Source organism: Etheostoma spectabile, chromosome 5 (assembly GCF_008692095.1).
Source record: "Etheostoma spectabile isolate EspeVRDwgs_2016 chromosome 5, UIUC_Espe_1.0, whole genome shotgun sequence".
Classification (NCBI taxonomy): Eukaryota; Metazoa; Chordata; class Actinopteri; order Perciformes; family Percidae; genus Etheostoma; species Etheostoma spectabile.
Genome location: NC_045737.1, coordinates 7,846,718 through 7,873,800, shown reverse-complemented (window position 1 = coordinate 7,873,800; position 27,083 = coordinate 7,846,718). Strand labels below are relative to the sequence as shown.

The 27,083-nt window shown below is 42.6% G+C and overlaps 1 protein-coding gene across 4 annotated transcripts in view; it reads left to right on the top strand.

Annotated features, from left to right (window-relative positions):
• The first annotated feature begins 455 nt into the window (after positions 1-455).
• emid1 (EMI domain containing 1) overlaps positions 456-27,083 on the top strand; it is a 55,513-nt gene continuing 28,885 nt past the window's right edge. Inside the window, exons 1-3 of one of the 4 annotated variants that reach the window (XM_032515131.1) lie at positions 456-1,179; positions 8,236-8,349; positions 9,133-9,236. In XM_032515131.1, the coding sequence (XP_032371022.1) occupies positions 1,004-1,179; positions 8,236-8,349; positions 9,133-9,236 (394 nt within the window). In that variant the 5' untranslated portion in view covers positions 456-1,003. The remainder of the gene's footprint in view (positions 1,180-8,235; positions 8,350-9,132; positions 9,237-27,083) is intronic. The other 3 variants (XM_032515133.1, XM_032515134.1, XM_032515132.1) reach the window with 3 other exon arrangements.

Below are 27,083 nucleotides of genomic sequence, written 5' to 3'. Positions count from 1 at the left end.
ACTTACATCTTGGGCCCCAGTTTTTGGTTGCAGTGCCAGGTGTTTAGTTTGGAGCAGGACCACAGCCTTGCGGTTACTGGCTGTTTGCACAGTAAACCTACATGTCCCATATGTATGAGCTGATGGAGGTTACAGTAACCTCAACTATTCTCCTGCCACTGTCTGCCTGGGTACTGATGGCTTTGACAGAGAGGCTACAGACAACTGCTAAAAGGCAACCATAGCGCAAAACCTAAAATGAATAGATTGCTAGATAGATATTGAAGCATACATGATAGTAACAATACAATGATAAACCTTACTTTATGGGCTTTTAAACATAACTTTTTAACTCTAATAGTTCCAGAACTTAGTCATAATTTGTTTTATGTTCAGTTGTGCTCACCAAAAAACAATTAGCCTACTCATCACCGGCACAGCTTCAGTGATCTCAGATGAGCCCATTAATCATTTAGAATTATACAATGCGTAATGTGCCGTCGCATTGAGCATAAGTGTCCTCTGTAAGAGGTTGAAACGGGGCAGGGTAAAGAAGACCCAGCAGGCTGTGCTTTTAAAAGACCCGAGGAGACTATAAAAGTGGTTTCATGCCCGCTGCAGTAAAGGCTCGGCTCGAAATGCGCACAGACAGACAGAGGTAGGCAGAGCAGATAGAGAAAGGGGGACAACACACACTCAACAACACCCACACGCGCAGTATTCAAGCTTTCTTTTCAAATATCGGCTCTCTCTCATAGGTAGAGACTATCCAGAAGAGGGAGTTCATAGGTGCGGCAATTTTCTTTAGTTCTTTTAAGACAAGCTTTACACATAACGAGTGTCAGACATCGTAGTGTACAGAAGTGCATGTGTGCTACTTTAGTGACTAGGATGCGCGTCTTGTCCAGTCGACCCGCTGCTGTTTGACTCATTTCCCCTAACGAGCTGGATTCGCTAACCGCTCTATTTTCTTACCGGGGGAAGTTGGGCTCATTTAAACTTTTCTGGCCGTACTTTTGATGCAATGGGACCGCGCCAACGGGACAGCGTGTCCGCGCTTTGTAGAAAAAGTTTCCTCTGGACTGTGCTGATACTCTGGCTGACCACGTTTGTTGACGGGACCTGGAAGACTGGACTTTACAAAACCTACTCAGGGGGGACGCAGACAGCAGCCTCTCACACCTCCGTCTATCAGAAAAGGTAAGGAAATTATCCACTTTATAATAATAAGAATAATACAGCCTGTACAATGTACAGTAGGCCTACATGGACCTAGTACATACTGTAGGCTACTATATGTTAATCCTCAACTATATCTTGTTATTTGCACATAACCTTTTTTTGCCTCTACAGTCTGTTTTTAAACCATACAGCCTCACTTTTTGTATCCTCTTGACGTGTGACTCTGCAGAGCTACTCCCATCTCCATCCATCTACCAGGTCCTATTGTCTTCCTGACAGTTGGTTTCCTTTTTCCTGTGTTGGCAGCATACATAGCTCTGCTGACTCCCTCGCGTCCTCATTGTTATCCCAGCTCACCAACACTCTCTCAGCATGGCTCCTGAGAGCCTCTCTCGGAGCTGTGTTGTGTGCTCTTCATCCCTGCAGCAGGAGATACAGCAGCAATGACTCCCATCATCTGCTCCTTCTCAGCTGTCTGGGTGCTCTTCGAAACATCTAGTCTCACTCACATCTGTCCACGTAAAACCTGCTCCTACCCAGTGGTGAAGTGTTATAGAAAGTGAATGAGGGAGTGATGGTTTGCATGCCTTTTAATAAAGCACACATGATTGATAGTTTACTCTTGAGAAAAAAATCATTGAATAAAAAGGGCATCCCCCTTTTGGTCTCATGAAATGATTGATCATCTGTGATACAGCAGCGTTACTAGACTAAACACACAGGCAAGAGCGCTAACCAGCTCAGCCCCACTTCTGGACAGAGCAAATGTTTAGCTCAGAGTCTAGCCAGTGCCTGATGATGAGAGGATGTTTCCCATTTTACAAATATTTATGCTGCCAGGTAGAGCGTGTGTGCAGATTACGATGTGTGGGCTGAACGTGGCTGGAGGCTGAAACCTCTTCTCTCTGATGAGGCCTTTTCTTCTGGGTGTGTCCAGGTGGCTTTCAGCGCTCCCAGCCTCGCTCCACTGGCTCACCTCTCCGCTCAGCTCGCCTGTCACTCATGGCCAGAGGTTTGTGGACATGTTTACTAAACACAAGAAGCTGGGACTCCTTCACATCTGGGCTTGTTCTGGGAAGGGGAGATGAGTTTACAGTGGGTTTGCTGCTGTTTGTAAGCAGCAAGTGAAGGAATGTCAAGATAGACGGAGAGGAAGCTGTTGTTGGCGTTGGCCAGCCACTGTCTTCAGAGGCAAAGAGGTCAGCGGGTTTGATGTGACGTGAGAGGAACTCAGTCCACCTGCTGTCCGGCCTGAACTGTGAAAGCAGCAGTTTAAAGTGTTTCAACAAAGCCAAACAGTGGCAGTGGGATTTCAGCGAGCAGAAGGCTTTCTCATAGGCATTAGCAACGTGACATTGAATGACAGAAACTTAACTTGCCTTTGGAGTTTAGGCACTTCAAAGGAAATACATATTCATTTTAGCAGACTGGGATTCTATCACAGGAAAACCTTCTCTAAGAATGTCTCCCCACACCAGAACTTTCTTTACACAGTGATTACCTAAATCAAAGGGGATTAACACCTTGAATAATTTCTTGACTGGTGTGGGCGCTCTGTAGAGGAGCTGATAAAGCGTTCGTTCACCCTTTTCGTTCTTAACGACTATATGAGCTCAGTGCTCTGAGGGGTTACGAGTAGCGGCTTCTTACTTCTGTCTGGCCCATTCTTTCTCCTGGAAAGGCACTGTCATGGTGTGTACAAGTCTGCAACATGTGGCCTTGGTTCCCGCCAGAAGCTTCTCATGGCATTAACGTGAATGAATGAAAACTAATTGCCTTTGGATTATAACACCAAGGAAGACTGCAAGTATTGGAAGATGGGATTCTAACAGGAAAACCTTCCTAAGAGCCCCAGCAAAACTATCTTTACAGTGATTACTAAATCAAGGGGATTAACACTTGATATTTTAATTTTTCTGATGTTGGAGCGCTGTAGCGAGTGATAAACAGTTCGTTCACATCAGTCCTACGGAAAGGCTAGTGCCTGAGGGTGACAGAGGGCGGCCTTTACATTGTTGGTCACCTTCTTATTACTTCGAGTATTGTCTATTCTGATAGAAGTTGACCTGTGGCACCTTTGTTCCCCAACCCATATGACCTGTCACGTTTGCTTAAAGTGGGGCAATTGACCTTGATGAATAGAAAGGATTACAATGATATAACAAGTGAAGTAACCTGTGCAAGTTAAGCCATGGTTAAAGGAATAGATCCTTAGAATGGCCTGAGGCTACCCATGCGTAGTGTTTCAATAACGCATTTGTTGTGCTGCTTGTTTTCATGCATTAGGACACGGCACCCCAAGTTCACTTAGAATCAGTAAAACATTAATCTATGTCTGGTGCACGGATAAAGTGAGAGAAAGCAGCACACGTTAAGTATTGTCCCTTTTTAAGAAATATAGAATTGATGGTCTATTATACCAATGTGGAGTCGTTCTTGCCCGTCTTAATGACTATATTTTATACGATGTTGGTGGACAAACATGATGAGACATTCCTTGCTGTATCAAAATGATAATTCAAGGAGAACAATAACCTATTAACAAACATTAGCTACCTTTTAAGAAAGGAATAGGCACTATTGTGATAGGTTCTCAGGTTCCCTTCTCTGTATGAAGGGGGCAAGCAATCTGTTTGAGTTTTGGACCGATGGTTGGACAAAACAAGACAGTGAAGACATCGCCTTTGGGCTTTGGGAAATTGTGATGACCATGTTCCACCATTTCATAATCGATTAATCAGAAAAATAATTGACAGATAAAATAAGTCCTTTAACAGTGTACGTAGTACACTGCAGGGGACCATTCCACAAAGTCGGTGACTTATCTCAGCGCTACATGATGGTACATTCATGATTTATAATCAGGCTGTATGGAGCCATTGGTGTGTGAATTCTTCAGTTGAGAGGAATTTCCTTTGTTCTTCCAGCCTGAAACACTTAAAGATGCGCACACCCGTTACACACCAAAAAACTTACAGCTCACAGGTGTCCAGGTCTGAAAGCTCAAAACAGACAAAGACAAATGAGAGTTTTCCTTCTTCCTCCGAGGCTGCTGTGATGAGTCATTGGCCCTGACCTTTAAGGCCTTACTGTGGTGCTTTGATGATCTCCACTGTCCTCTGCACACGGCAGCTTTCAACCTGCAATTGCTCACCAGCCCTTATGTTCTCTATTAACTTATTAATCAATAATTCTTCAAATTATTTGTTTTACACCATTTTCTTATAGGCCTCTCTGGTCCTTTCTGTTTTTCCTCGAAGCTGCAGATCTCTCTTCATTAATTACACCGACTGTACTCGATTTCTCTCTTTGTCATTTGTTGTTGCACCACATTTATCTTATGCCTCCTCTATATCCCGCGGGACCAACGGTACTTCATAATTGTCTTTCCTTCCATTTCCCTGTTCCCTTCGGAAGCACCCTTGTGTGACCTTATGATAAAATAACCTTTGTCTCCTCTCCTCTCCTCTGTCTGGCCGTTTGCCACATCTGTCCTTTGTCCTTTGTTCTCCGCCAGTATTTTTTCCCAAATTCATTTAGATTTCTATCCATGCTTGCATGTCAAACATATCTTTGAGTGTTCGGCCCTCGTCCTCCAACAGTACCGGATTGGTGGATGGAAAGGGAGTTACTGGGACATTTTTCACCAGAGTCTCACCAACATTTTTGCTCTCATCTACAATCTTGTCAGTTCACACGGCTTAACTCCCAGCTTCTACCTCCCCACACAGTCGGCTGCATGAGGTGCACTGACTCAGTGGTGTGATCATGAAAGACGCAGACTGCATAGCGTACAAGGCCAAATGAGGGCAACTAGAGTACAGCATACCGGTACAAGCTTTTTTTGTCAAGACCATAAGCCCTCTGTCAGCATTTGCATTAATATAGGCTTCAGCACATTTTTGTTGCCCTTAAATGTTTTTCTGTCTCATCGTCTGTAGTGCTGAGGAACAGATGGGCTGAAGTTGTGATTTTTCCGTCCCCTAAAGATTGTGGATTTCTTTCATACCTGTTGGCCATGGCGGTGTGCGCCTGTGAGAGATGGCTGATGATTTATTTAGCTTGGGCCTGTCATTCAGAGTGTGTCGTGTGTGCTTAGAGACCTGATCCTCACTCTGGGCTTGGTGCTTTTGCCAGGGAAACAGCATGGTGCTGGTGGGTTTCACACTTCATAACACAAAGACTCCTCCAGTAAGAGGAAGGTGTTGACTATGAAGCATTTTAGAGTGAAAGACATCAAGCAACTGTGTCCCTTTATGAATAAAGCCAGATCTAAATCAATGGACCGTTATTAACTCATTCTCTGCAACAAAATAGGAAAAGTAATTTTCTTTTGGGATTGTAAGTAAAACAGGTTTTTATTGTTTAGTTTTTTACATCCCAGAGCAGATAATGATGCTGCCTGTACCCATTTAATAACATAATCTCTAGGCATCGCCATCCTCTTCGCGGTGGAAAAAGTATCTTTCTTGCCGCCTCGTATTCATTACGTATTGTGTAAATCAGTTATGTCGGTAATGCAGGTGTTGGTTGTCAAACCATTTTGGAAAATTGTAAACTCTATTATGCCAACGGCTTTTGTTATTTCATTGGCTGAAGCAGCAGCTAATGGCATTTCCTCTTTGGTAATTGCACAAGTGAAAAACAAAGAGAGAGGGGGAGACCATAAAATCCACCCCCACTTCCCTCCTTGTACCCCCTGGTGACAATCGTAGCGGTTCCCAGGTGAAACCTCGTCTTAGCTGGGAAACTCTGATGTTTATCAGTTGGGTCTGGAGGAACAGTAGGGAGGAGGAGTTGGGGTTAGTACCCCCTCAAATTACTCCCAGTTCTACCTGACCACAGCTCCTTCAATGTCTGACATTTTCCACCGATGATTAGAGCAATTCTTTCTGGACAAGGGAAAGCAATCATGGGGTAATCATATAGATCCATGTTCATTTTTGTAGCCGTAAGGCTGGCGGATATTCTATAAGATCCATGAAGGGTGGGTCTGTATTTAAATAACATGTGTGGCAGATAAATTCCTTACTCGCTTTACTTGAGACGTTTAGGATTAATTCAAACTTTGTCGTTCTTTTGCACACCTTTTACTTGCAATAGGCCCTGGAATATGTTTTACGCATTTAACATTTTGTTACTTAATCTGGGAAACTTTTTTTCAAAATACTCTACTATTATACATGCTTATTACAGGAATGGAAGAAATACCTGCAGTAGTGCACATTTCTTAGAGGTGCCCTGCTCGCTGGTTCAGGTCTGTGTGTGTGGCCACCACAACATGTGGGGATTGTTAATGGGAGCTGGTTCAAGGCTGCTTTGCATCCTTCGCCTTCGGCAGTTTCCTTTAGTGTAAGCTGTCTCTCGCACACACAAACATATGGTCTCCCATATTGACAAACAGACTTTAGTCGGAACACCCTCCCACTCTTGCAAACACATTGGCAGCAGAACACACAAAGTGTAGTTTTGTGCTACGAGCCACACAGTCTCCTTTGTGGTTTCTACATAGAGCCCCCTTGCTATACATCTATTGATTGTGTAAACAGAGGCTATAGTAATTGTTTCCCCTCCAGCTGTAGCCATGTAATTGTAATTTTGGGTATTTGGGTACACTTCATTGTTAATAAAATATTAGCAACATATGGCAGCTCAAACAGCCTCAGACATTCCCTTTCATTTCTGCCCTTTGTTTACACGCAAACGGCGAAACTCCGGCCAGAGTGGAGATTTTTGAAATTAAACAGAAGTTTAGCTGGCAGCCGAGGAAGTGAGGTAGAGAGTAGAAAGGAAGGGATTCGTTGCTGTTGTTGCAACTTTCGGGATTCTGACTGGCTAGTGTGGACTTGAGCTTCTCATTACACTGCCACCTACAGGTTTGGCACGCTCTTGACACCATTGATGGCATATATATATATATATATATATATATATATATATATATATATATATATATATATATACACACATATATATATACACACACACACACCACACACACACACACACACACACACACACACACATGGGTATGTGTAAACAAACACTTTGATAAAAATTGACAGCTGTGCACGATCTTATTTTGAAAACGGAGAGGTTGAAATCTCCGTTTATGAAAATAGCCTCCTACGTGTAAATGTGGTCTAAAGCACATTAATCACCCTTCTGTGTTTTGTGGGGGGGGGGGGGGGGAGATAAAACTGGCCTTTCAAGCTAAACATTTCCCATATCAGGAACACATATCTACTCCTGTTAGAAGGGTAATTGAACTCTTGGTGAGAATAAAACCAAACCAATCAGCTCTCAAATGAATTAGCATCAGTCTAATAACATTATTTGGTGCTTTTCGCCTAACAGTGGCATCAAGTGCTATGACTGAACCCTTTTTCTGTGTAGAAATATTAGCTCCTGCTGCTGGGCACCTAAGAAATATCTTGGACAAGAATGTAGGCGAGGGCACTTGTCTCAGCCTGCTGTAAGTGATCACATCTTCATTAGCAGATATTAACCTCTGAACTTTACATAAGCTTTTTTTCCCTAGCAGGTCAGTTAACAGCCACAGTGAATTCTGATACGACGTCTTCTCACGCCTCTCTAATGACCCAGAATTAACCCGTTTTGTGTTGAAAACTCTAATTTCCATATGGGACCTCGTCCCCCTCTTTATTCCCTGCAGTGGGACTTTACCTCCATCTAAGAGCCGAATGCAAACGGATGTGTATTGACATAAGAGAGACCGCAGTGTAAATACAGCCCACAATGCACTCCTGCACATCTCGTGACTGATTAAAACCGTGTAAACACCATAAAGAACGTTCAAAACAAAAGGGTGGGGGAAGGGAGGGAAGAATCCGAACCCACGGGAAAACAACAGCGTATTGAATGTGAGCGCATGACCAATTTGCTTTTGTGAGCCGGCTATAGTGTGAGTGCACTTGTTTTAAAGTGTATTGACAGTTATTTCTTGAACTTCTTACTTAGACTTATATGATTTTATTCTGTATCTGTAAGACTAACAAATGCTGTTGTGTTTTGTGCATTTCTGGCTTTCACTCACTCTATTTCTCCCTTTAGGAACTGGTGTCCTCATACGGTCACTAAGACAGTGACTTGCCAGGTACAGAACGGGACGGTCCTGCAGCGGGTCTACCAGACATGCCGCTGGCCGCAGGGATGTACAGGAGGCAGGTGAGAAAGCGCCTTTACTACTACTGCTGTACCAGGGAGATGTGAGTCCTTTAAACAGAAGAACCCACTTTAATTTACTTAACAACTGCCGTGGAAGTGTTGTTATTGTTATTATTATTGTTATTTTGTTCCTTTTCTAGACTTTAACTGTAGTGAGGTATAATAGCAGAAAAATATGTTGTTGTTTTTGTTTTTTAAAAATCAACATCTTATACTTTGTTTTACACTACGTGGAACGGTTTTGCACAACTTAACTCCCTTTTAGTACCAGGTGCTTTCACTCTATTATGATTTCTACGTTTTCCAGCATCGCATGAAGCCGCCATGACATTGTCTTCAACACAAGTATGGGGGGTGCTAGCTTTAGCTCTAGAAGGGGTGCTATAGTGGGACAATAATGTCTGACACATCACATCACACATCATCTGTCATTTAGGGACAAATTCAGTATTTATTCCAATTGCTCAACAATAGTTAAATGCAACACAACTGAACCACATGTTATGTTCTGAGTAGGAAACAACTGAAACATTTCATACCGTAAGTTCATGTTCTTGTGGGTAGAAAAAATGCCTTCTGGGAAATGAAGGAAATAAAGATGAAGAGGGTTCAGCATGTACTCTACTATTTCATATACAGAAATCCAATTACACCAGTTAAAAATGTAAAATACAAAATCATCACATGCCAGAAAAGTGGGTTATCACAGTCACAGTGCATCAACAGCTTTAATTACCTGTGTATGTGTTTATGATGGATTTAGATGTTGTGTGTGTTTTTCAGCTACAGGACTGTGATCAGACCTTCCTATGTAATGGTGTATCGCACTGTGACCTCTCTGGAGTGGAAATGCTGTCCAGGATTCAGCGGCGCTACCTGTGAAGAAGGTAAGCCAAGACAGAAGGATTCACAGACACATCAGCAGCTTTTACAAGTAAACGAGAGCTGGGGCTCTCGAAGGGGGCCATTATCACAATCTCAAGAAAACTGGTTTAGTGTTTCTCTGTGTCTTCTGTTTATCATTATTTATCTCCTCAAGCTTACCCATTTGTCACCATATGCATCCCTCTGGTTTGCACTGCTTTCTTTTGGTCTGCCAATGTGCCTTCCAACACACATGTGTACGAGCAGTACTTTAAAACTTCCATGATTTCCATTAGGCTTACATAAGGCAGCTTTTGTCTTTTAAATGAAGTTGAGAAATACAATCCTTCAGCCTCTTCGGGGTGAGTCAGATACTTCCACTTTATTAATCAGTTTTTAATGTGTTCATTCTAAGAGTGATTGTACTACGTAAGGGTTGATTCTTTTGTGTGGTTGTGAGTTTAACGGTCCAGCTGGAACCAAGTCTTCATGGTCTTAAAGTGCCATGCTAGCGCTGCTGTTTTTAATTTTTTGGCTACAGTAGCTGCCCACCACACATGCACGCACTCACACACCACACACACACCACACACACACACACACACACACACACTCCCAGTGTATAATGACTTCCCCTGGCACTGGGCCCCGTGTCTCTCCAGTCTGGGGAGAAGGGTGGAGCGTCTGTTATGCCGGGACCCAGGACTTGACTGGGTGTGACATAGATCATCAGGCTTTGTGACACAAAGGACAATTAATGTTTACAGTGGTTAAAGTGGTCACTTATTTGGGGTGCTGAAAGCAGGGGCCTGTTTTTCTCTTTTATGCGACCACTCCCAGGTAAACAAAGACCAAGTCTCCGCCCTTACAGTGGCCTGTAGGCTGCTACAGTGGGGCTTCATCTGGAGAAATTTCTCAGCTTCATAACTCATAACTGCTTGACCATCCACGCTCTCAATGTTGCAGAACAGATTGACAGTCAGACAACCCAGACTTTACTTAACAAAGCAGAGGGACACACTGTCAAACAGGGAGGAAATTATCCAATTAAGTTGTTGCTGGAGGAGATTCCCCACCGGTTGTCATGGCAGTAGGGGGCTGTCGAGCCAGCAGGGATGCTGGGATTAGCCACTTATCTGAGCGTCGTTCCGGGTGGCTCAGATCACAGGCGGCGCTGAGTGGAAGTGACAGGTCCCATTCACAGGGCCTTTACTCTCCGGCACCATGGATGCTATCCAGGGCCACCGCCGCTTTGTTCTGCTCCTGCCGCGTGAGCAGAACCTCTTGCCAACGCTCAACCTGATACCCTGCTGCTGTTTGCCTCATTCGCCGCTTTAAGGAGAAATAAAAGCTTGCCACACAGGCAAAGCTGGAGACCGGATTGTGCTTAAATGTGTTGCCATTGTGTTGCCAAGTGAAGTAAAATTTGCACTCATAGTTAGTTGGTGCAAGTTTCAAATCCAAGCTCTTAATACCTGTTTGTGGTTCCATCTACAAATCGCTACACATTTCTTTGTGGTTTTCCAGAGGGCTTGGCTGAACTAAAAAGGCTTATTAGTGGTGCCTGGTAGCTCACGTGGTAGAGGGTGCATCCCATGTACAGAGGCTTAGAGCTCAACGCAGCGGCCGCAGGTTCAATTCCAACCTGCGGCCCTTTGCTGCATGTCATTTCCCCTCTCACTCCCCTTTTATGGCTAAGCTGTCCTATCCAATAAAGGCCTAAAATGCTCAAAAAATAATCTTTACAATAAAGAAGAAAAAAAGACTATACAAAAAGCACCCTTGTTATATAAAAGAACAAACAACTATCATCCTTTTCAAAATCTACTGTCTAGGTCAGACATTAAAAACATATTGCTTTTGATCTCATAAATCTCATAAATAGCTAAAACCGGATACATATATATTTAAAGACCTCTTTTGGAGTTCCAGTGTTGGTTATATACCTTTTCTCCCATCATCCCCTTTCCTCTGCTTGTCTGCTTTTCACAGACTGTGGAAAATGTATGATCCGCGCATTTACTCATACTCGCCTGCTGGTACTTCCACCATTCTCTCACTAGGCCACCCCAAAAGCCCCTGGCCACCTCTGAGTCCTACGTTTTCTCCTACATTACAACAGATCTCAACAATGTCCATACCAGCAGGACTCTGGGCTGCCTTAAGGTGCAATAGAGGAAAGGAAGTGTGTTATAAGCTAAGATCATGGCCATTAATGTGTTGTTTTTAAATGGAGATGAGTTAGTTTTCTCTTGTGTCCCTCTGTTCTCACCCTTCTGCCTGTCATCTTACTGGTCAACATACGTATATCAACTGGTCAAGTCTGAAGTTAAGAGTACTTGTCTCTGTTTAAGCTTTAGATTATGGATTTCCAAGCAGCAGAGACAACTAAGAGAACATTATGGGAAGCGTTTACTCCATGCTGTCATACACAGGCTTGTAAGGGTTTTTGGCCCATCACACTCCAACTTAGGGCTTCAAAAGCAAAACATTACATCACGCCCAGGCTGATAAACAAACTAACTCATCAGAGCCCGAGTGGAGTAAGACAACACTGCATCAGGCAGGCACCTTTCAAATTTCCTTTCTTTTTCTTATTTCTTCACCCCAACCTAAGGACTTGGCTGGAATTCCAGGCCAATGGTGTAATTACTCAGGGTCCTAATTGTTTTCGATGAGGTTTGGGAGATATTGTCTTACGTATGGACCTGGAACCCAATGATCTTTATCTCTGATTGAGCCTGAGAAAAAAAAACTAAGTATTTGCAGATGGAGGCACTTTCATAGCCTGCCAGAAACAGGGATTTAATGTACAGTATACCTGGTTGGCTTTAGTATTCCAAATAAGTCAGATGGGATATCCCATCTTGTGCTACAACAAACATGAATATCAAAACTATACATCATTTAGAGGCAATTTTCTGACACAAGAATATCAAATAACCCATAAAAACAACATTATTACATTAGAACTGGTTCTTAAATATTCTATCCTATACAGGTTGCATCAGTGTCAGCAATGAATGGTGATTGCACACTCTGCAGTTGTAGAAATACAAATCATAGGTATGTTAGACTTTTGCTCTCAGGATCTTAATTTAAAATGTGAAGATGACACTAAGAGACAGCACTAGATACCATTGCCTTGGTTTGATTTATGACAGTACAGCACTTAAAAGAAATATGGCTGCAGCTTATCGCAGGAGGGGGCTGGCATGCAGCAAAACATATGGGGGGGGGGGGCGTAGGCTTGAATTAGCACGGCTGTCAAAGCTCTGCGGCGGGAGTCCCCATCAAGCTGCCAAGCGGACGCTGCGGTTTATGGGGTCGCAATTACGATATGGCTGGAAGGCAGAGGCACACTGTCTGTAATAAGCCGCAGAAATGTAATCTGTGTTTTCACAGCTCAGCGCGGCTTATCACAGGCCTGCACGCTAAACCCTGCAACTTAAACATCAGTCGGCTGCAGCTTGCCATCAGCAAAGAAAGAGTGGGAGTGCGTGGACGTTGGTGTGTCTGTCTGGCTGCCAGAGTGAACGTGTGGGTGGGAGAGTGAGGTGTTGAGGATTTGTACACTAAGGGATGCAGCTGTTTGGCGTGATTAGCGGCTTTAATGGCAGTAGGCTTTAGTAACTGTGAGTGGAGCAACCCCAGCCTGAGGTCAGATGGGAGGGAGCTGAACAAGAGCAGGTGACCTTAACTCCCACAGTCCCACTCCTCTTAGTTCACACAGTGCAGCACTACCAAAGTCACTACCCTGACAAAACACGAGTCACCTTTTCATTCAGCCCTCTTTTTCTTTCAGTCACATTTCTAGATCCCCCTGTTTGCATTAACAGTTGTTAAATATTTGATTGTCTGTTGCGCCAATTCATTCACAAAAGAAACAGATTTGATGTGAGATGTAACCACATGCAGTATATTTATGCCCTCATGAGAACAGATCCACAAAGATATATAAATCACATAGATACAGGGAGGCAGGCTGTGTGCAGAAAGGGCCACAGCAGCTGATATTCATGGTTATGTAAATGGCCAGCGCAGCACAAGTGCTGAGTCCAAATTGGAAGCAGCTGAAGTTAAGGCAAACTGGGCTGAGGGCCCCAGATGAGATTAGACATGGAAGCGTTCAACTCTTTCAGACCATGCTGCTCCACTTTGGGGAATTGTCATTATAGTCATTAATTAACAAACAACACCACTAAAGATACTGACCGGCCAACCTAAAATGTGGAAGGAAGTTTTTCCTCTTCTCATGTCTGCCATATCTTATGTAAGTACGTGTGTGCTGGTTTGTGCACCAGGTTTATAAAACATCCCCAAATTGTACTTTGGTTCAGGGATTGGAATATATACAAACAATTCTGATGATAATATTGTGACATTACTTTGAAATGTTCCTTGAAAACCACATACAGAGCAGTCTGTGGAGAATCATAAGAGAATCATAGAATCATAAGAATTATAATTATGACTCCCTATGCCTTAATAGTTTATGTTTGTTTGTAATATTGTAAGGCCACAAGCAAAATACAGGCACAGTAATAGTAGATCATGATTTTCCATCCATTATTGTATTATATAAATTTAATTTATTGTATATCTTATACATGAAGAAAAGATCCATTTGTTTACCTGTATCCCCTGGCGTTTCGTCTGTTCTAAGATCTGACATAAATGCCAGTGAACTTCAAGAACACCAGATGCACAGTTCTTCATCCAAAACCTTTTAAAAGTTTCATACATACTCAACCTTAATTTAAAGTTAAGTTTTATGTATCTGACTCCTGGACTGGAAATGCCTCTTCTTCTTACTGATTTATTTATTATTTCACTAGACTTCCCCAGGGAGTGCATTGAAAACTGTTTTTCCTGCAGTCAGAAAGTCTTAAAGTGGGCCAAGTCAGCAGTACAAATAAAACTTTTAGGGATGAAAATAGACACACCACACACACACACACACACACACACACACACACACCACACACACACACACACACACACACACACACACCATGGCAGCTGGAGTATTCTTCTGTCCCCAATAAAGCAGAGGCATTTCCCCTCGCCCAGTAGTTTAGTTTGGACTGGTGTGCTGACGGAGTGACCCACAAACAGACATGCTCTTTACAGCCTGTCGGATCACGCAGTCAGGAGCAGAGGGACACAATGTATCTCTTCCAAGATAATCCCAACTGAAGTGGTGACGGAGCTTTTGTCATGTAGAAAGATAAAGAAGAGGAGAACAGGAGAAACCTTTAAAATCCTACCCTTTTTAAATCCTTCTCACTCCTCGAGGTGTGGGTTCTACCTCCTTTTTCTTAACTCCGATTCACATGCAATTAAAGCTGCATTAACCCTGTCTGCTCCTTGCCCTTCAACATATCACCATCTCTCATCTTGAAGGTATAGAGTGGCACGATGTAGGTACTACATAACACAGCGCTACTGTCTTAAGGTAGGCTCTGAGAAGGTAATGAAGCATATTTGGCGTTTTGACGTCAGTGCTGAGACAATGGCCGCATTGATGGAGTGGGTACGCTCAGGGTCCTTTTGGTTTCATACAGCTATGATGAGTTCAACGGACCCAAATGCTGCCTGCAACCCACTGGGACGACTGGTAATCTCTTTCACAACCCCAGACCTATTGCAAATCATCTTCTCTCCTTTCATTTTTCATAATTCCAGCACCTATTTACTTTGATTTCCCTTTTTTCTGTCTTAATTTTCCCTCCTTGTCTTTGAATTGAAGAAGCTGGAGCCAGCAAACAAAATTAATTAATCAATCATCAGTTGCTGCAAATTGATTTTCTTTCAATTGACCAAATGTTTGAACTCGCCTTCAACCCACTCTTTCAGTCAGTCATGTGAATCCCTGTAAAATCCAGTTACATAATAAAAACATAATACAATAAAAACTGGTGCGTTTAGATCGAATATTCTTCTCTTACACTTTATCAGTCTGTGGGTTTAGTACACTCCCAGTAGTCCTGATGATCTCGCTGCTCATCTGTCACTGTTATGAGTTCATAAACATATACAACACCACATTAGAGAGGCTCAAGTGTTGTGGCTCAGTGGGTGGGGATTTTATGAAGCCGACCTTCAAACCTCCTCCACTCCCACGTATACTAAACCACAAACAGACCACCACATCACAGAGATGTTGCTGTGGTGTGTCGTGGTGACATCATTTATAGCCTCTCGTTTCACAGACCTCCCAAACATCCCCCCCCCTCCAGTTTGGTCTTAGTTTCCCAGCTACTAAACGCTGCACTCTTGGATAATGTGTAGAATGTGAAAGTCATTGCCCCCATCTGACGTTGAAGCTCTATTTTGAGCTGGTCTTTGCATATATTTCCGAGTGGTGATGGTTGTGATTAGTTCTGGACAGAAGACGAGATCGGAGAGCAGGTTTGAATGAACTGCACCAGCCGTTGGCCTAATTAGAGACATTCCTGGTTGGCTTTTAGAGCTCAAATCTGACAGAAAAGCAGGCATTCCCTAATCCTCTTGGCCAAAGAGAAATGACCTCACTGGATTGGCTAGAAGAGGAAAGAGTAGATGATGATAGAACTCTCCTCTAGAGATCAAATGTCTGATATATGAAGCTGTAGCTAAACACGGCTGACAAAGTGGGACTTTACAGTAAACTGTATTGGTTTTACAGCCACAAACGAGAGCTGTGTGAAATCCACTACTGAAGAAGTGTGTTTGTGTGTTTTCAGCTTGGTCTTCAGGCAGGATAATAATCGTACAAATACCCTAGATATATCATAATTCAGGGCATACTATCATTCATGTATTTTCAAACTGTGGGACACCCACAACTCGGGTTGCAACGTTTTGTATGTAAATCTCTGCCAACTGTTTGTGCCGTGGTTCATACTCCATCCATCAGTAAACCCCAAGTAGACTGCAATGAGCTCCAACTACATGCCAGTGTTAATAAGGAGACAAGAAAGACTATGAATTCAAGCATGATGTGAGCAAATAGATTACAGGTAAACATCCCTGTTTGTAGAAGATTGAGGGATCTTATAAGAGCTACAGAAATGTGATTAGATAATGTGATTTATCGCAGATCCAGGGTCAGTTTTTTATGATAGATTATTGACATTGTCAATGTACGATGGTTCCAAACTGGCTCTGGTCTATTTCACTATAATGGAACAAAATAAAAATGAATACATGCCGACCTGATTTGAATTTCTAAATTATTGTTTGTTGATTCTACTTCATAAAAAAGCTAAATATGATTGTAGAAAAACAATAATCATCATACATGTGTTAACACTGAGGCTGGAGATTGTGTAGATGTCAGGTTATCCTCTGGCAGGTCAAAGATTTCCACGAAACTTGGAAGCATTCATCATTATTGGCCTTGCACTTACAGTACATCCTGAAGTCCGTCCTGTAAACGTGATATGTGGTTTATGCGGTTGTAATGTGTCGTGGTATTTATTATTTATGTTTTTAATGATTTTTTTAAAGCCCTTTAAATTGCATTTGTGTGTAAAAATGTGCTGTATAAATTAAACTTGCTTTGCTGCACACTTAGGCCAGCTACACACTGGATGCGCGAGCGTGTCCGCTGTTGGTGGTGGGTCCGTTTTTATTTTGGCTTCCATGTTAACAGGTTAGAGATTACACACTGACAGCGTGAAAATGATGAATGCATGCATGCTAGAACCGACCGCTAGGTGTCCCAACCGGCCCGTCAGACACCGCCTACCAAGAGACTGGGTCTGACCGAGGTTTCTGCCTAAAAGGCAGTTTTTCCTCGCCACTGTCGCACTGTTGCTTGCTCTGGAGGAAACTATTAGAACTGTTGGGTCCTTGTAAATTCTGGAGTGTGGTCTATCTGTAAAGTGTCTTGAGATAACTCTTGTTATGAATTGATACTATAAATAAAATTGAATTGAATTGAATTGAATAGAAATAAAACCGACCCCTATTTTTCAAACAACATGCAAGCTTGTTGGAAGCCGTCTTCAGCGCTGCAGTGTTTCACATAAAGTGCAGTTTACCCTGCACTAATAGAAGACATGCATCATTTAAGGAAAGTGCTCGTATCTCCTTCACTGCATCTTCTGAGGTTATGTCTCAGGGGCTTCTCTTAATTTCCACACACATAAAGGCCTGCACACACATTCAGACTATTTTTTTTTTTTTTTTTACCGTCTTCTTGTTCACTTGGAGACACACATCTTGTTGGGATCATCTCAAGGGCAAAGAGGGATATTCACACTGTTCAGGAAGTGTGGTTTGCTTCAGTGGTCCAGGACCAGTCCAGGAAGAGGTTGTGGCAGTGTGCTGGTGAGGCAGTGTCAGAGGCTCAGAGCCAGAGAGGCCCAGCGGGGTGAGCTCATTAACAACAGGACGTACCCCTGAACCTCTAAACCCAGGCCTGCATTCCATCCACTCCGCTGCCCCCTGGGGCTCATCCAGGGGGGCTTTAACAGCCCCGTTGTTTTGGTTGGAGTCTCGCCACATTCAGAGCTGAGCTGTGCATGATGACTCCCCCCCCCTCGCCTCAATCACAACCATAAATACAGTCCAGAGAGGGTGTCTGTGTGTTCCTGCTTCCTCAGGTGTTTATGACCCTCTCACTCATTCATACTGCACTCACAGCCGGAGCCTGACAGCAAACAAACACTCGCACACTCGCAAGGATGTTTAAAACCACCTGCTCCCACAAGCACAGACATATATCAAGTTTGTATGTACAGAATGACACGCGACTCAGGCTATATTAAACACTTATTTTTACACCACAGACTACTCAGGTCACACAACCATGAAAAAAAAGCTTGCTGACTCGCTGTAATCAATAAACTTGATACAGCACACAGACAACACGCTCGCTGTCTCTCTCTGTGCACATACACACTGAATATCAGTTGCACCTTATGACAGACTGACAGGGCCGTAAATCACTGCTACTGTGCAAAGTAAGAGCTCTATCATTGCCTGTTGAGGAACAGGGGATGATGTCTCGACCTTTTATTTCTGCTGGTTTCATATTGTCTTCCTAAAGGGCTTCATCTCACCTGATGGGGGCCGCGTGTCGCTCAATGAGACCATGTCTGGCTCTCATCGAATCACTATAAATAGCCGAAACATGCAATGTGTTTGCAGGGGCCTCCAGCATAAGAACTGATTTATGATTTGGTCGGATGTACACGGATCAGACATCAGCAGATCATGTTGTGCTTTCATTTTAGTCTCCACTTTAATTGTGTTCACATTCTTTCATACACTGTTATAGTGAACGACAATCATAGCAAGCAAAATGTTCGCAGAAATATTTGCTTGACTTTGCTAGGTGTGTGCTTCTGAGGAGACGAAGATTACTGAGCCTTTCATCGACTTGTGTCATGTTGTCTTCACTATCAGCAATCTCAATTAATCATTTAAGCAAGTTTTAAGACAAAACTACCAAACGTTTGCCAGTTCCAGCTTTTCATAGGGGATTTGCTGTTTTTCATTGTCTTATATGGTAGTAAATCGTCATATTTTTGGCTTTTGGTCTTTTGTTCCAGTCCGTTTCCAGGTTTTCTCCATCACTGCAGCCGTGGAATAACCATAACAGCACTTTCTACCTACATATTGTACAGTTATGACATCACAACTGTTCAAAAGTCCTTTCGGCTCGTTTAAAGGCACCGTTTCTGAATGCGGGCTGGGTGCATTACTCTGTGGATTGAGTGTTTTGATAATTTTACAGTAGTTATATAGCACATTGACCTGCTTGATAATCCAAAAAAACATAGAAGTGTAATGTTGTACAATGTGGGAACTTTAATGGATTAATTAAGAAGATAATTAATGGAAATTATTGTTAGTTGCAGCCATTTAGCGAGAAGGCATGTTAGCTTTGTCATAGCTACATAGGCTACACGCATAGGCCCGGTTGCTTCTCTTTAACCCCTTACAGTGAACAAGAAATCTGGCTTTAGAGGTTCAATTACCATTGGGCCTGAATGTGGGCATGCCTGAGACTGTAAGGTAGTTTGGATAAAAACATCCACCAAATGACATATGCTTTTCATTCTACACATTACAGGACTAAAGAAAATGAGAAGGGAAAGTAAACAGTTTAGTTTCACTGTGAACATTCTTTGGATGTTCACAGTGGTTAGTTATTTGCAGTTTTTCTGTATTGACTTAATCCTTGACTTTATATTAATGTGAAATGAGGTGAATGCTGTTACCGATATTTTAGAAACCACAGTTGTACAGTTCAGAGGGTCTGGTACCACTGAACCACTGCCGGCACACAAATTGGCCTCTTTGAGCCTTTTTAAAGTGGTTACCCTCTTTGGCCATCCCCCATCATTACATCCTATTTACAAAAGACCAAAAGGATTATTCTCAGTTAATGCGTTTTGTATGAACCCCTTCACTTTGCCTGTGTAAACCTAGCTACTCGAGTAAACAGAGCCCTATTGAAGCAGAGTTACTAAATCTGCGGCCAGATGGGTTTTCGTCTCAGAGACAAAGTAGAGAATTACAGTTTGTCCTGAGAGTCCGAGCTCGGCTCTCTTTTCCCTCTGGCCTTGCTCAGAGGGGGGTACAATCTATTCATCTTCTCCTATATGCAGAAAGAGATGAGTGTTTAAAACGAGTGAAAGGATGGCACGGCTCCAATGGGACACTTTTTTGTGTTGCCAGGTAGAAAAGACAAAGAGAGCGAGAGCAGAGAAGAGGATGTGTTTTCCTCCTTTCTTGTTGTCACAAGCTGATACTTGAAAGAAATGGGATGGCACTATTGTGTTAAGCCAGGAGGAATATTATAAGAAAAATTGAATTTTTTTCTTAACTGGAAAAGGCTTGTTCAAGTTACTGTAAAATGACACAGAACAGGCTGAAGTAATAACGATGATTAGCAACATTCATACTTTCTCTACGAGCCATAACCGCAATTTTCCTTTTAGGTAATATATCTTTTCATAATGTAACTGAACTTTAGACGTAAAATTGGATTTGAGGCTCCCTTGTCTTTGTGTGCTCTGTCTTTCAGTCCATGCACCGCTACATCCTGGGTGTGGGTGGGTAGCCATAGGGACGCCAAAGGGTGAAAGGGCAGGGAATTGAGGGGTGAAGGGCTTGTGCTTTCCTGTAGAATAATAGCAAGTATTGTTCCTTAAGTGGCGCATCAAGACTATCACAGGGAATTTCTTGACACACTCATTCTGTGTCGGTCTTAAATTTCTGAGACACTTCAGAGCTGTATGTTGTGAGCTGGTTATGCTAAGGGAGTACAATGTGTCTCTTTTAGCGCCTAAGTATCAGTGAATCAAAAGAATTATTTAGCTGAAAAAAGTGCCGTACAAGTGTTTTAACATCTAGAAAGATGACTGACTGAGATAGGAAGGGAGAATTGAGTGGGCTTGGTTTTATGTTGTTTTTTTTCATCTACACTGTGAGACTGAAAACATGAATACCTGCCAGAAAAAAAGAGACTCCAGAGCTCATTAACATGGACAGTTAAGTCTCAGCAAACGACTATTACTTTCTCTGTGGATGTCTAATTTTGATGGAGGCCTCACACACTCCCTGATCTGCATAGGGACAGGAAATGGCATGCTGGTAGATGAATTACAAACACCACTCTGGATCATTCATCTATCAGAGCAGCTTCTTTCCGCCAAGCTGGAATTCCTTTCCCCTAGCTGCACCTGACAGTGCAGAAACCTTAGCCCGAGCTACCGCCAGTTTACTTTTTGTTCAAGAAGTGCAGCTGAGTTTTTCAGCAGGTTTTCAGTCATAACCGAGGCAGCTTCTGTCAGCAGCAAGTGGCCTCCCTCCTCCCTGGAATTACCTAAAGGATCGATCTGAGAGGCTGTGCAGCAGGAGAGTGGATGGCTACAGTCAGCAGTTTGACTCTGATGCTAATGTTGTTTGAATGGAAGTTAGGGTAGAATGTTTTGATGAAAAATGTAAGTGTTGAAATGGAATGCCATAATGTGGCACAGCTGACTGCAGTAAATAGGACATGCTTATTGGCCAAGGACTGCGTGGCCATTTTTGAAGACCAGGTTCATGCAATGCCAACAGTCATTTGTAGCATAGTCTCGAATTGCCACCATCTTCCACAGAGCTGCGGAGGAGGGCCAGGCACAGCATTCAAGGATGGAAGAAAAACGTGCTCTGGTTTATTGGCATTTCTTTAAACCAATCACAATAGACTTGGGCAGCGCTAAGCCCCGGATAGAGTGATGGTGCATCTGCAAAATAATTTGGTGGAACATGTGTGCTTTTAAAAGTTGGTTTAGTTTTGCAACAGAAAACTAATAGCAGAAAACTAAACAGATAGCTGTCTGGATTTACCCTGCAGAGAACTGAGGCGCAGTTAACCATAGTCCTCATAAATTGACTGGAGTTAAAAATGCCAACACATAGAAAGCTGAAGGTGTGGGCAGGGCCTGAAATCAACACCCAACCACTCGCCAAATGCGGGTGAATTTTGCGGGTAACACTGCCAATCTACCTGCCACATTGGCAGGTAGATTGGCAGTGTTACCCGCTGCCAATCGCTGCCAATTGCCGCTGTTTTTTTTTAGATTGCATTTTCATTACTCGCGACAATCCCAGCAGTCCCATGTGCAGCCACTGACCAAGCGGGACTGAGAACGGGTCAAATTAATTTCCTTGTTTCTGATATGAAGACGAGACGTGTGTGACATCTCACATTAACCAACAAAACATACAGCGAAAGATGTCCTGTCAACATGTACACATTTTAACATCAATGTACGCTGTGACGTTTTTTCACTATAAAGTCGCTGAAAGTTGCTGTTGTTTCAATCCTTTCGGCTCGCTGCAGCGGGGGGGGGGGGTCTGCTGCTCTTTTCCCCTCGTGACTGACACACGCACACACACATAAACACACACAATCACACAGGAAAAACCGCAGATGAGATGTACAGAATGTTCCTCTAAAGAACCTAAATTGAGGACACCTGCATTATTGTAAGTGCAATGATAAGGTAAAGTCCAATAAGTACTTTATCAAACTGTATGAATGTGTGTCCCAGCCCAAGATAGGAAATTATGCCTTTATGCTGGATTATCAAGCGGGATATTTACTACAACACTTGATGACAGCGCAATGTTGGCTAGTAGGATACCATGAATAGGACAGGATAGGTTCATAGAGACACAGACATTCCTGTTTTTCACCTTTTATGAGGCAAAAAAAAAGTGGCTGGTAAAAAATGACTGTGGCGGGTGGATTTTTAAATCAACCAGACCACCTACCACAGTGGCAGGTGGTCAAAAAAGTTAACTTCAGGCCCTGGGTGGGGGACAGCCGACCTAAAAAGAGAGACATCCAGTAGAATTTCCGGCAGCACCTGAACAATCCCAGAAGTGTAGTCTGCATGACTCAGCCAGGGCACAGATATAAGGAATATCACTGAACTCTCAGTTCATGTATGAATTCTGATGCATGTTTTTTTACCTTCATACCCTTACAAAAACAGGGAGGAGAACTAAGACATGCTGAAACAGTATAAAACTACAGTTTTTTTCCATGTTCTCAAGTGAAGTGATGTCATGTTTAATTCAGCTTTAAACTTAAATACTTTTTTTTAAAGTGGTCTGGTGTATAGTTTTATGTAGATGGGTGTATAATGAGTTTTAAAGGTTGGTTTTCCTTAAATTGCCACTTGTTTTTTTACCAGCTTTCAAACATAGTTTAACACTGCAGATAAAACTGCCGACTAAGTCAGTGGTTAGCTTTCATGTTTTGTGTGTGGATGTAGAAACTTAATCTCTCAATAGTGACTTTTATGAATTCATTAAAATGCCATAAACAGCAGAGGATGGAGGTTAAGTAAGAGGATTAAGTGCTCATAAGAGGTGCCGGTGATGTTTTTTGGCTGACCGCTGTGTCTTGAAACCTTTCATAAGCAGCCACTTTGTACTTTAACCTGTCTGTGTTCTACTACTGTGAGAGGAGGAGATGAAGGAGCACAAACACTCTCTCTATATCTTCCAGTGTGACAGCTTGATATTCATTTTTTGGCTTGGAGTCAGACAGTGGAACACATCCTCCCATTTTTACTGCATCACAGAATGCCTGGAGAGATCCAGTCATTGTCAGCCAAGACCTGCAGGTCTGCTCCTGAGCACAACTCAACCGCCATATATCAGCAATGAAGAGGGAAGGACAGAGAGGGATCCTCACATCATGTTCATTACACACACACATACATGTACACGCTAGACCAATAGACACTGCAAACATACATCCACACAGACAGACCGACCAGATGTTTTTCCCCTGTATGTATGTGTCAGAGCTCTCCCTCTGACAGAGGAGTGTTCTCTGGAGCCGGGAGCTCGGCACCTCGTCACAGCTGCTGTGACCGGGACCACTCTGATAAATTACACCACGATGGCCATGGGGGGTCTCGTCTGTACGTGATTTAGAACTTGAAAGCCATAAAAGACCCTGTATATCATAAGTCTCTGACAGACCTGCTGTGACTTCTCCCCTTTCTGAAATTCTATAATGAAACTTTATCTTCACCTCACTGACTGTCTCAATATGACCACTCATCTCACACAATATGTGAGCTGGTGGATGATGAGTGACCTGCATGTGCTTCCCAAAATCAGGGGTCTTGGATCTACTACTAGTATTTGCATGCTACATCTGTATCATGTTTTCTTACACTAGTAGTTACAGACCTTTAATAGGAAGTTTCGGTCATTTTGTAAATAAGCACCCATCCATGCATTTTTCTCGTGGTGCTCAAACGGTTAGTCAATTAGTCAAATTGATCGACCAGAATTAATAAATAAAAGTTGATGATTAATCCTTTACATCATTTATTAAGCAGCATTTCCGAAAATGCTCTGGTTACAGCTTCACAAACGTGAGGACTTGCTGCTCTTCTTTGTTTATTAGAATCATACATAAAATATTTTTGATTTTTGGAACTTTTGGTTTTTAAGATGTTTTTTCCTGCGTGTTTAGGCCTTTATTTGACAGGACAGCTGAAGACATGAAAGGGGACAGAGAGGGAGAATGAAATGCAACAAAGGGTCACAGGAGTCAAAGTCGCCAGGTCTGCTGTATCAAGGAGTAAACCTCTATATATGGGGGCCCGCTCTACCAACTGAGCTATCTGGGCACCCAGCATCTCTAATTTTAATATTTGTGTTTTTCCTTAGACTTCTATGACAGCTAAGTGAATAACTTTGAGTTTTATACTATTTATCTGACAAGCAATGTGAAACTTCTGATGGATTATCCTTTCATAGACCAAACAACTACTTGATTATACAATCATGAAAAAGAATTATTTGCAGCCCTACTACAGTATAGATCAATGGTACTAAAGTGTCTACTGGGGAGTTTGTCTTGAAGTGTGTTCTTTTGCCCGGGTCAGCAGTTTCTCACAATGTGGATGTGACGAAGTGCAGGGGAGGCTGTTGTTGAAAAACTTTGTGAATGCCAGCGGGGAGGAGTTTGAGGGGGGAACTTGTGTTCCTTTGTAATGCATTGCTGAGATAAGGGCAGCATCCACCACGTCAGCCCCTGCTGGAGCCCCGCGGGGTCAGCCGACCCCTGTTGACCTGAAACTGTGATCACACAGTCTGTTTCATTAGCTGACAGGAGCGGCATGATGGATGGCTCGTCGTTGTTCGCTTCTCGTTTGGCCCTTTTGTTTCTCTCTACTGTACAGGCAGTGGTCGTTCAGCTATGTTTTGATCTGTGTTTCCTCTGATGCTGTAATCTGCTCCCACTCCCCTGCATGGGAGCCTCTCCTCTTTCATCCTCGTGTGCACGTCTTCACACAATCAGCTCTGTCTGTGGGCATGTTGTGTTCAAGTGCTTTTCAGAGATAAGACCCTCATTCTGGTGTGTAAAGAACCTGTGAATAGAAGCATCCCGTCTTCATCCTTTATCTTCTATTTTTCATCTCCCCTCTTACCTTCAGTCCTTTTCCATTTTTCATAGCAGTTTTCTCATTTCGCTCTCTGAGTAATCTGTAGCAGAAGCAGTAAATCGCTGTGCACTTACAAACTGTCGGAGAGTTCCTGTGTGACAGGCTTTAGTCAGATTAACACCGGAGCACTCCATCACCCGGCAGCATCGAGACAGAGAGAAAGAGTTGGACATAAAAAAACACTGAAGGAAAAATCTCTACATCTGCACTGCAACTCGTACAGTTACAGTTAATAAATCTGTCTTTGAAGCATAAATAAATAAAACACTGTTGATTTTAATGTTGAGGTCATATTTTTTTAACCCTAAAACTAAATTTTATATCATCAGTAGTTGCTTTATGTATTTAGTGGTATAATTTGGGGTTAGAGTTATGGTTGTTATAAATGTATTATGTTTTTTATTGATATGACATTGTTCATTTCAAATGTTTCATACCAAAGAAATGGCAGCAGTGCTTAAATTTAAAAAATGGTTGCGAATGTCATTTAGATTTTCCATGGCTTATATTTTTTTTTAATGAAAACTTAATTCACACGCACAAATCTCCAGCAACACTTGAAGTATATAAATGTTTTACTTTCAATGAGTATGTTTTCCTAGTGTGCCAGACAGGAGGTACACTTTTAAGAGAAATCCCTCCTCTGTACCAGCTTGGATACCTCCCAGAAGTTGCACTTCTTCATGTTTATGGACCAGTTAACTTTTTTGAATTATTTCAATTTATGTTCTGTCTATTTAAATGTTTGTTACATGATGACCCTGTGGGAACTGAAAAAGGGTTTTGGCCTTTTCAGACTTTTTCTCTTCTGCAAGCACCTTGAAAGCAGGTGAAGTTGTGCCAGAAATTCCCATTCAACATAATTCACACATACAGATGTGACAACACTCTGCCCCTCCTTTTCTTATTCTTCTTTCTTTTCTTTTCTTTTGCCTCCATGCCCAAACACTACAGGACCCTGATCTGGAGACTGTGTTGTAGAAAAACAGCTGCTATATCCCTGTGCCTGTATTTTTTCCTCTGTACTGTTCAGCTCCACCCCGCTTTAGCTTATCATCCCTTTGTAGATCCCACATAGCATGCATAATTATCTCCATTGGGGCAAAACACAAACAAACACTTTCTATCTGTCAGAGGAAGCAGACATAAGACAGAACCACACTGACCAGACCTGAGGTGTCGTTGCTGGGTTTGAAGAAGAGCAGAGATAACCTACTGCAGCTTAAGTGGCGTGCAGTCAACTTTGCTAGACCATGCCTGTCATGATTATGCTTATCTGCAGGGTGCTGAAATCCTCTGACGGACATTTTGTTTATTTCTGAGGGAGTTTCCAAAACAAGCCGTAGTGTTTGCCATCAGGATTAAGATGACGCAGATAGCTCTGGCTATACATGGGTTAGCCTTTGAAATTCGTACATCCAGTAATCAGTGCCGTCCACTGCATGCACTGTGTCTGCTCTTGGTGTGGGTTTTCTCCCTGAATCCTGCATGTGCACAGACACACTAATTTCCAGGTAATATCTGAGTTTATTTGAGGATATGCTCTGTTTATTTCCAGTGTGCCCAGATTGTCTTGCTATGTTAGCCTTGTTAATCAATGACAGAAGACCAACGCTCTTTGCCATCAATGTGTATTTGTTCTGATGTGGACAATTTTGGTAATTCAAATACTTTACACAATGTATTGTCATGGTAAATACTTCCTACACTTCCTCTTTGTTGTCTTAAATGGATTATAAAGTTTTTTTCTGACAGGGTAAAGGTCAGAGGCTGACTGGATCTGTTATCAATTATCATATTTTGTCTGTCTTCTGTTTAGCTGGATGTAAATTTTGCCAGTCTTAAACCTGCGGTGCAGTGTGAGTAATCGGGAGAATGAGGTCCAGATTGTTGCATAGTCTT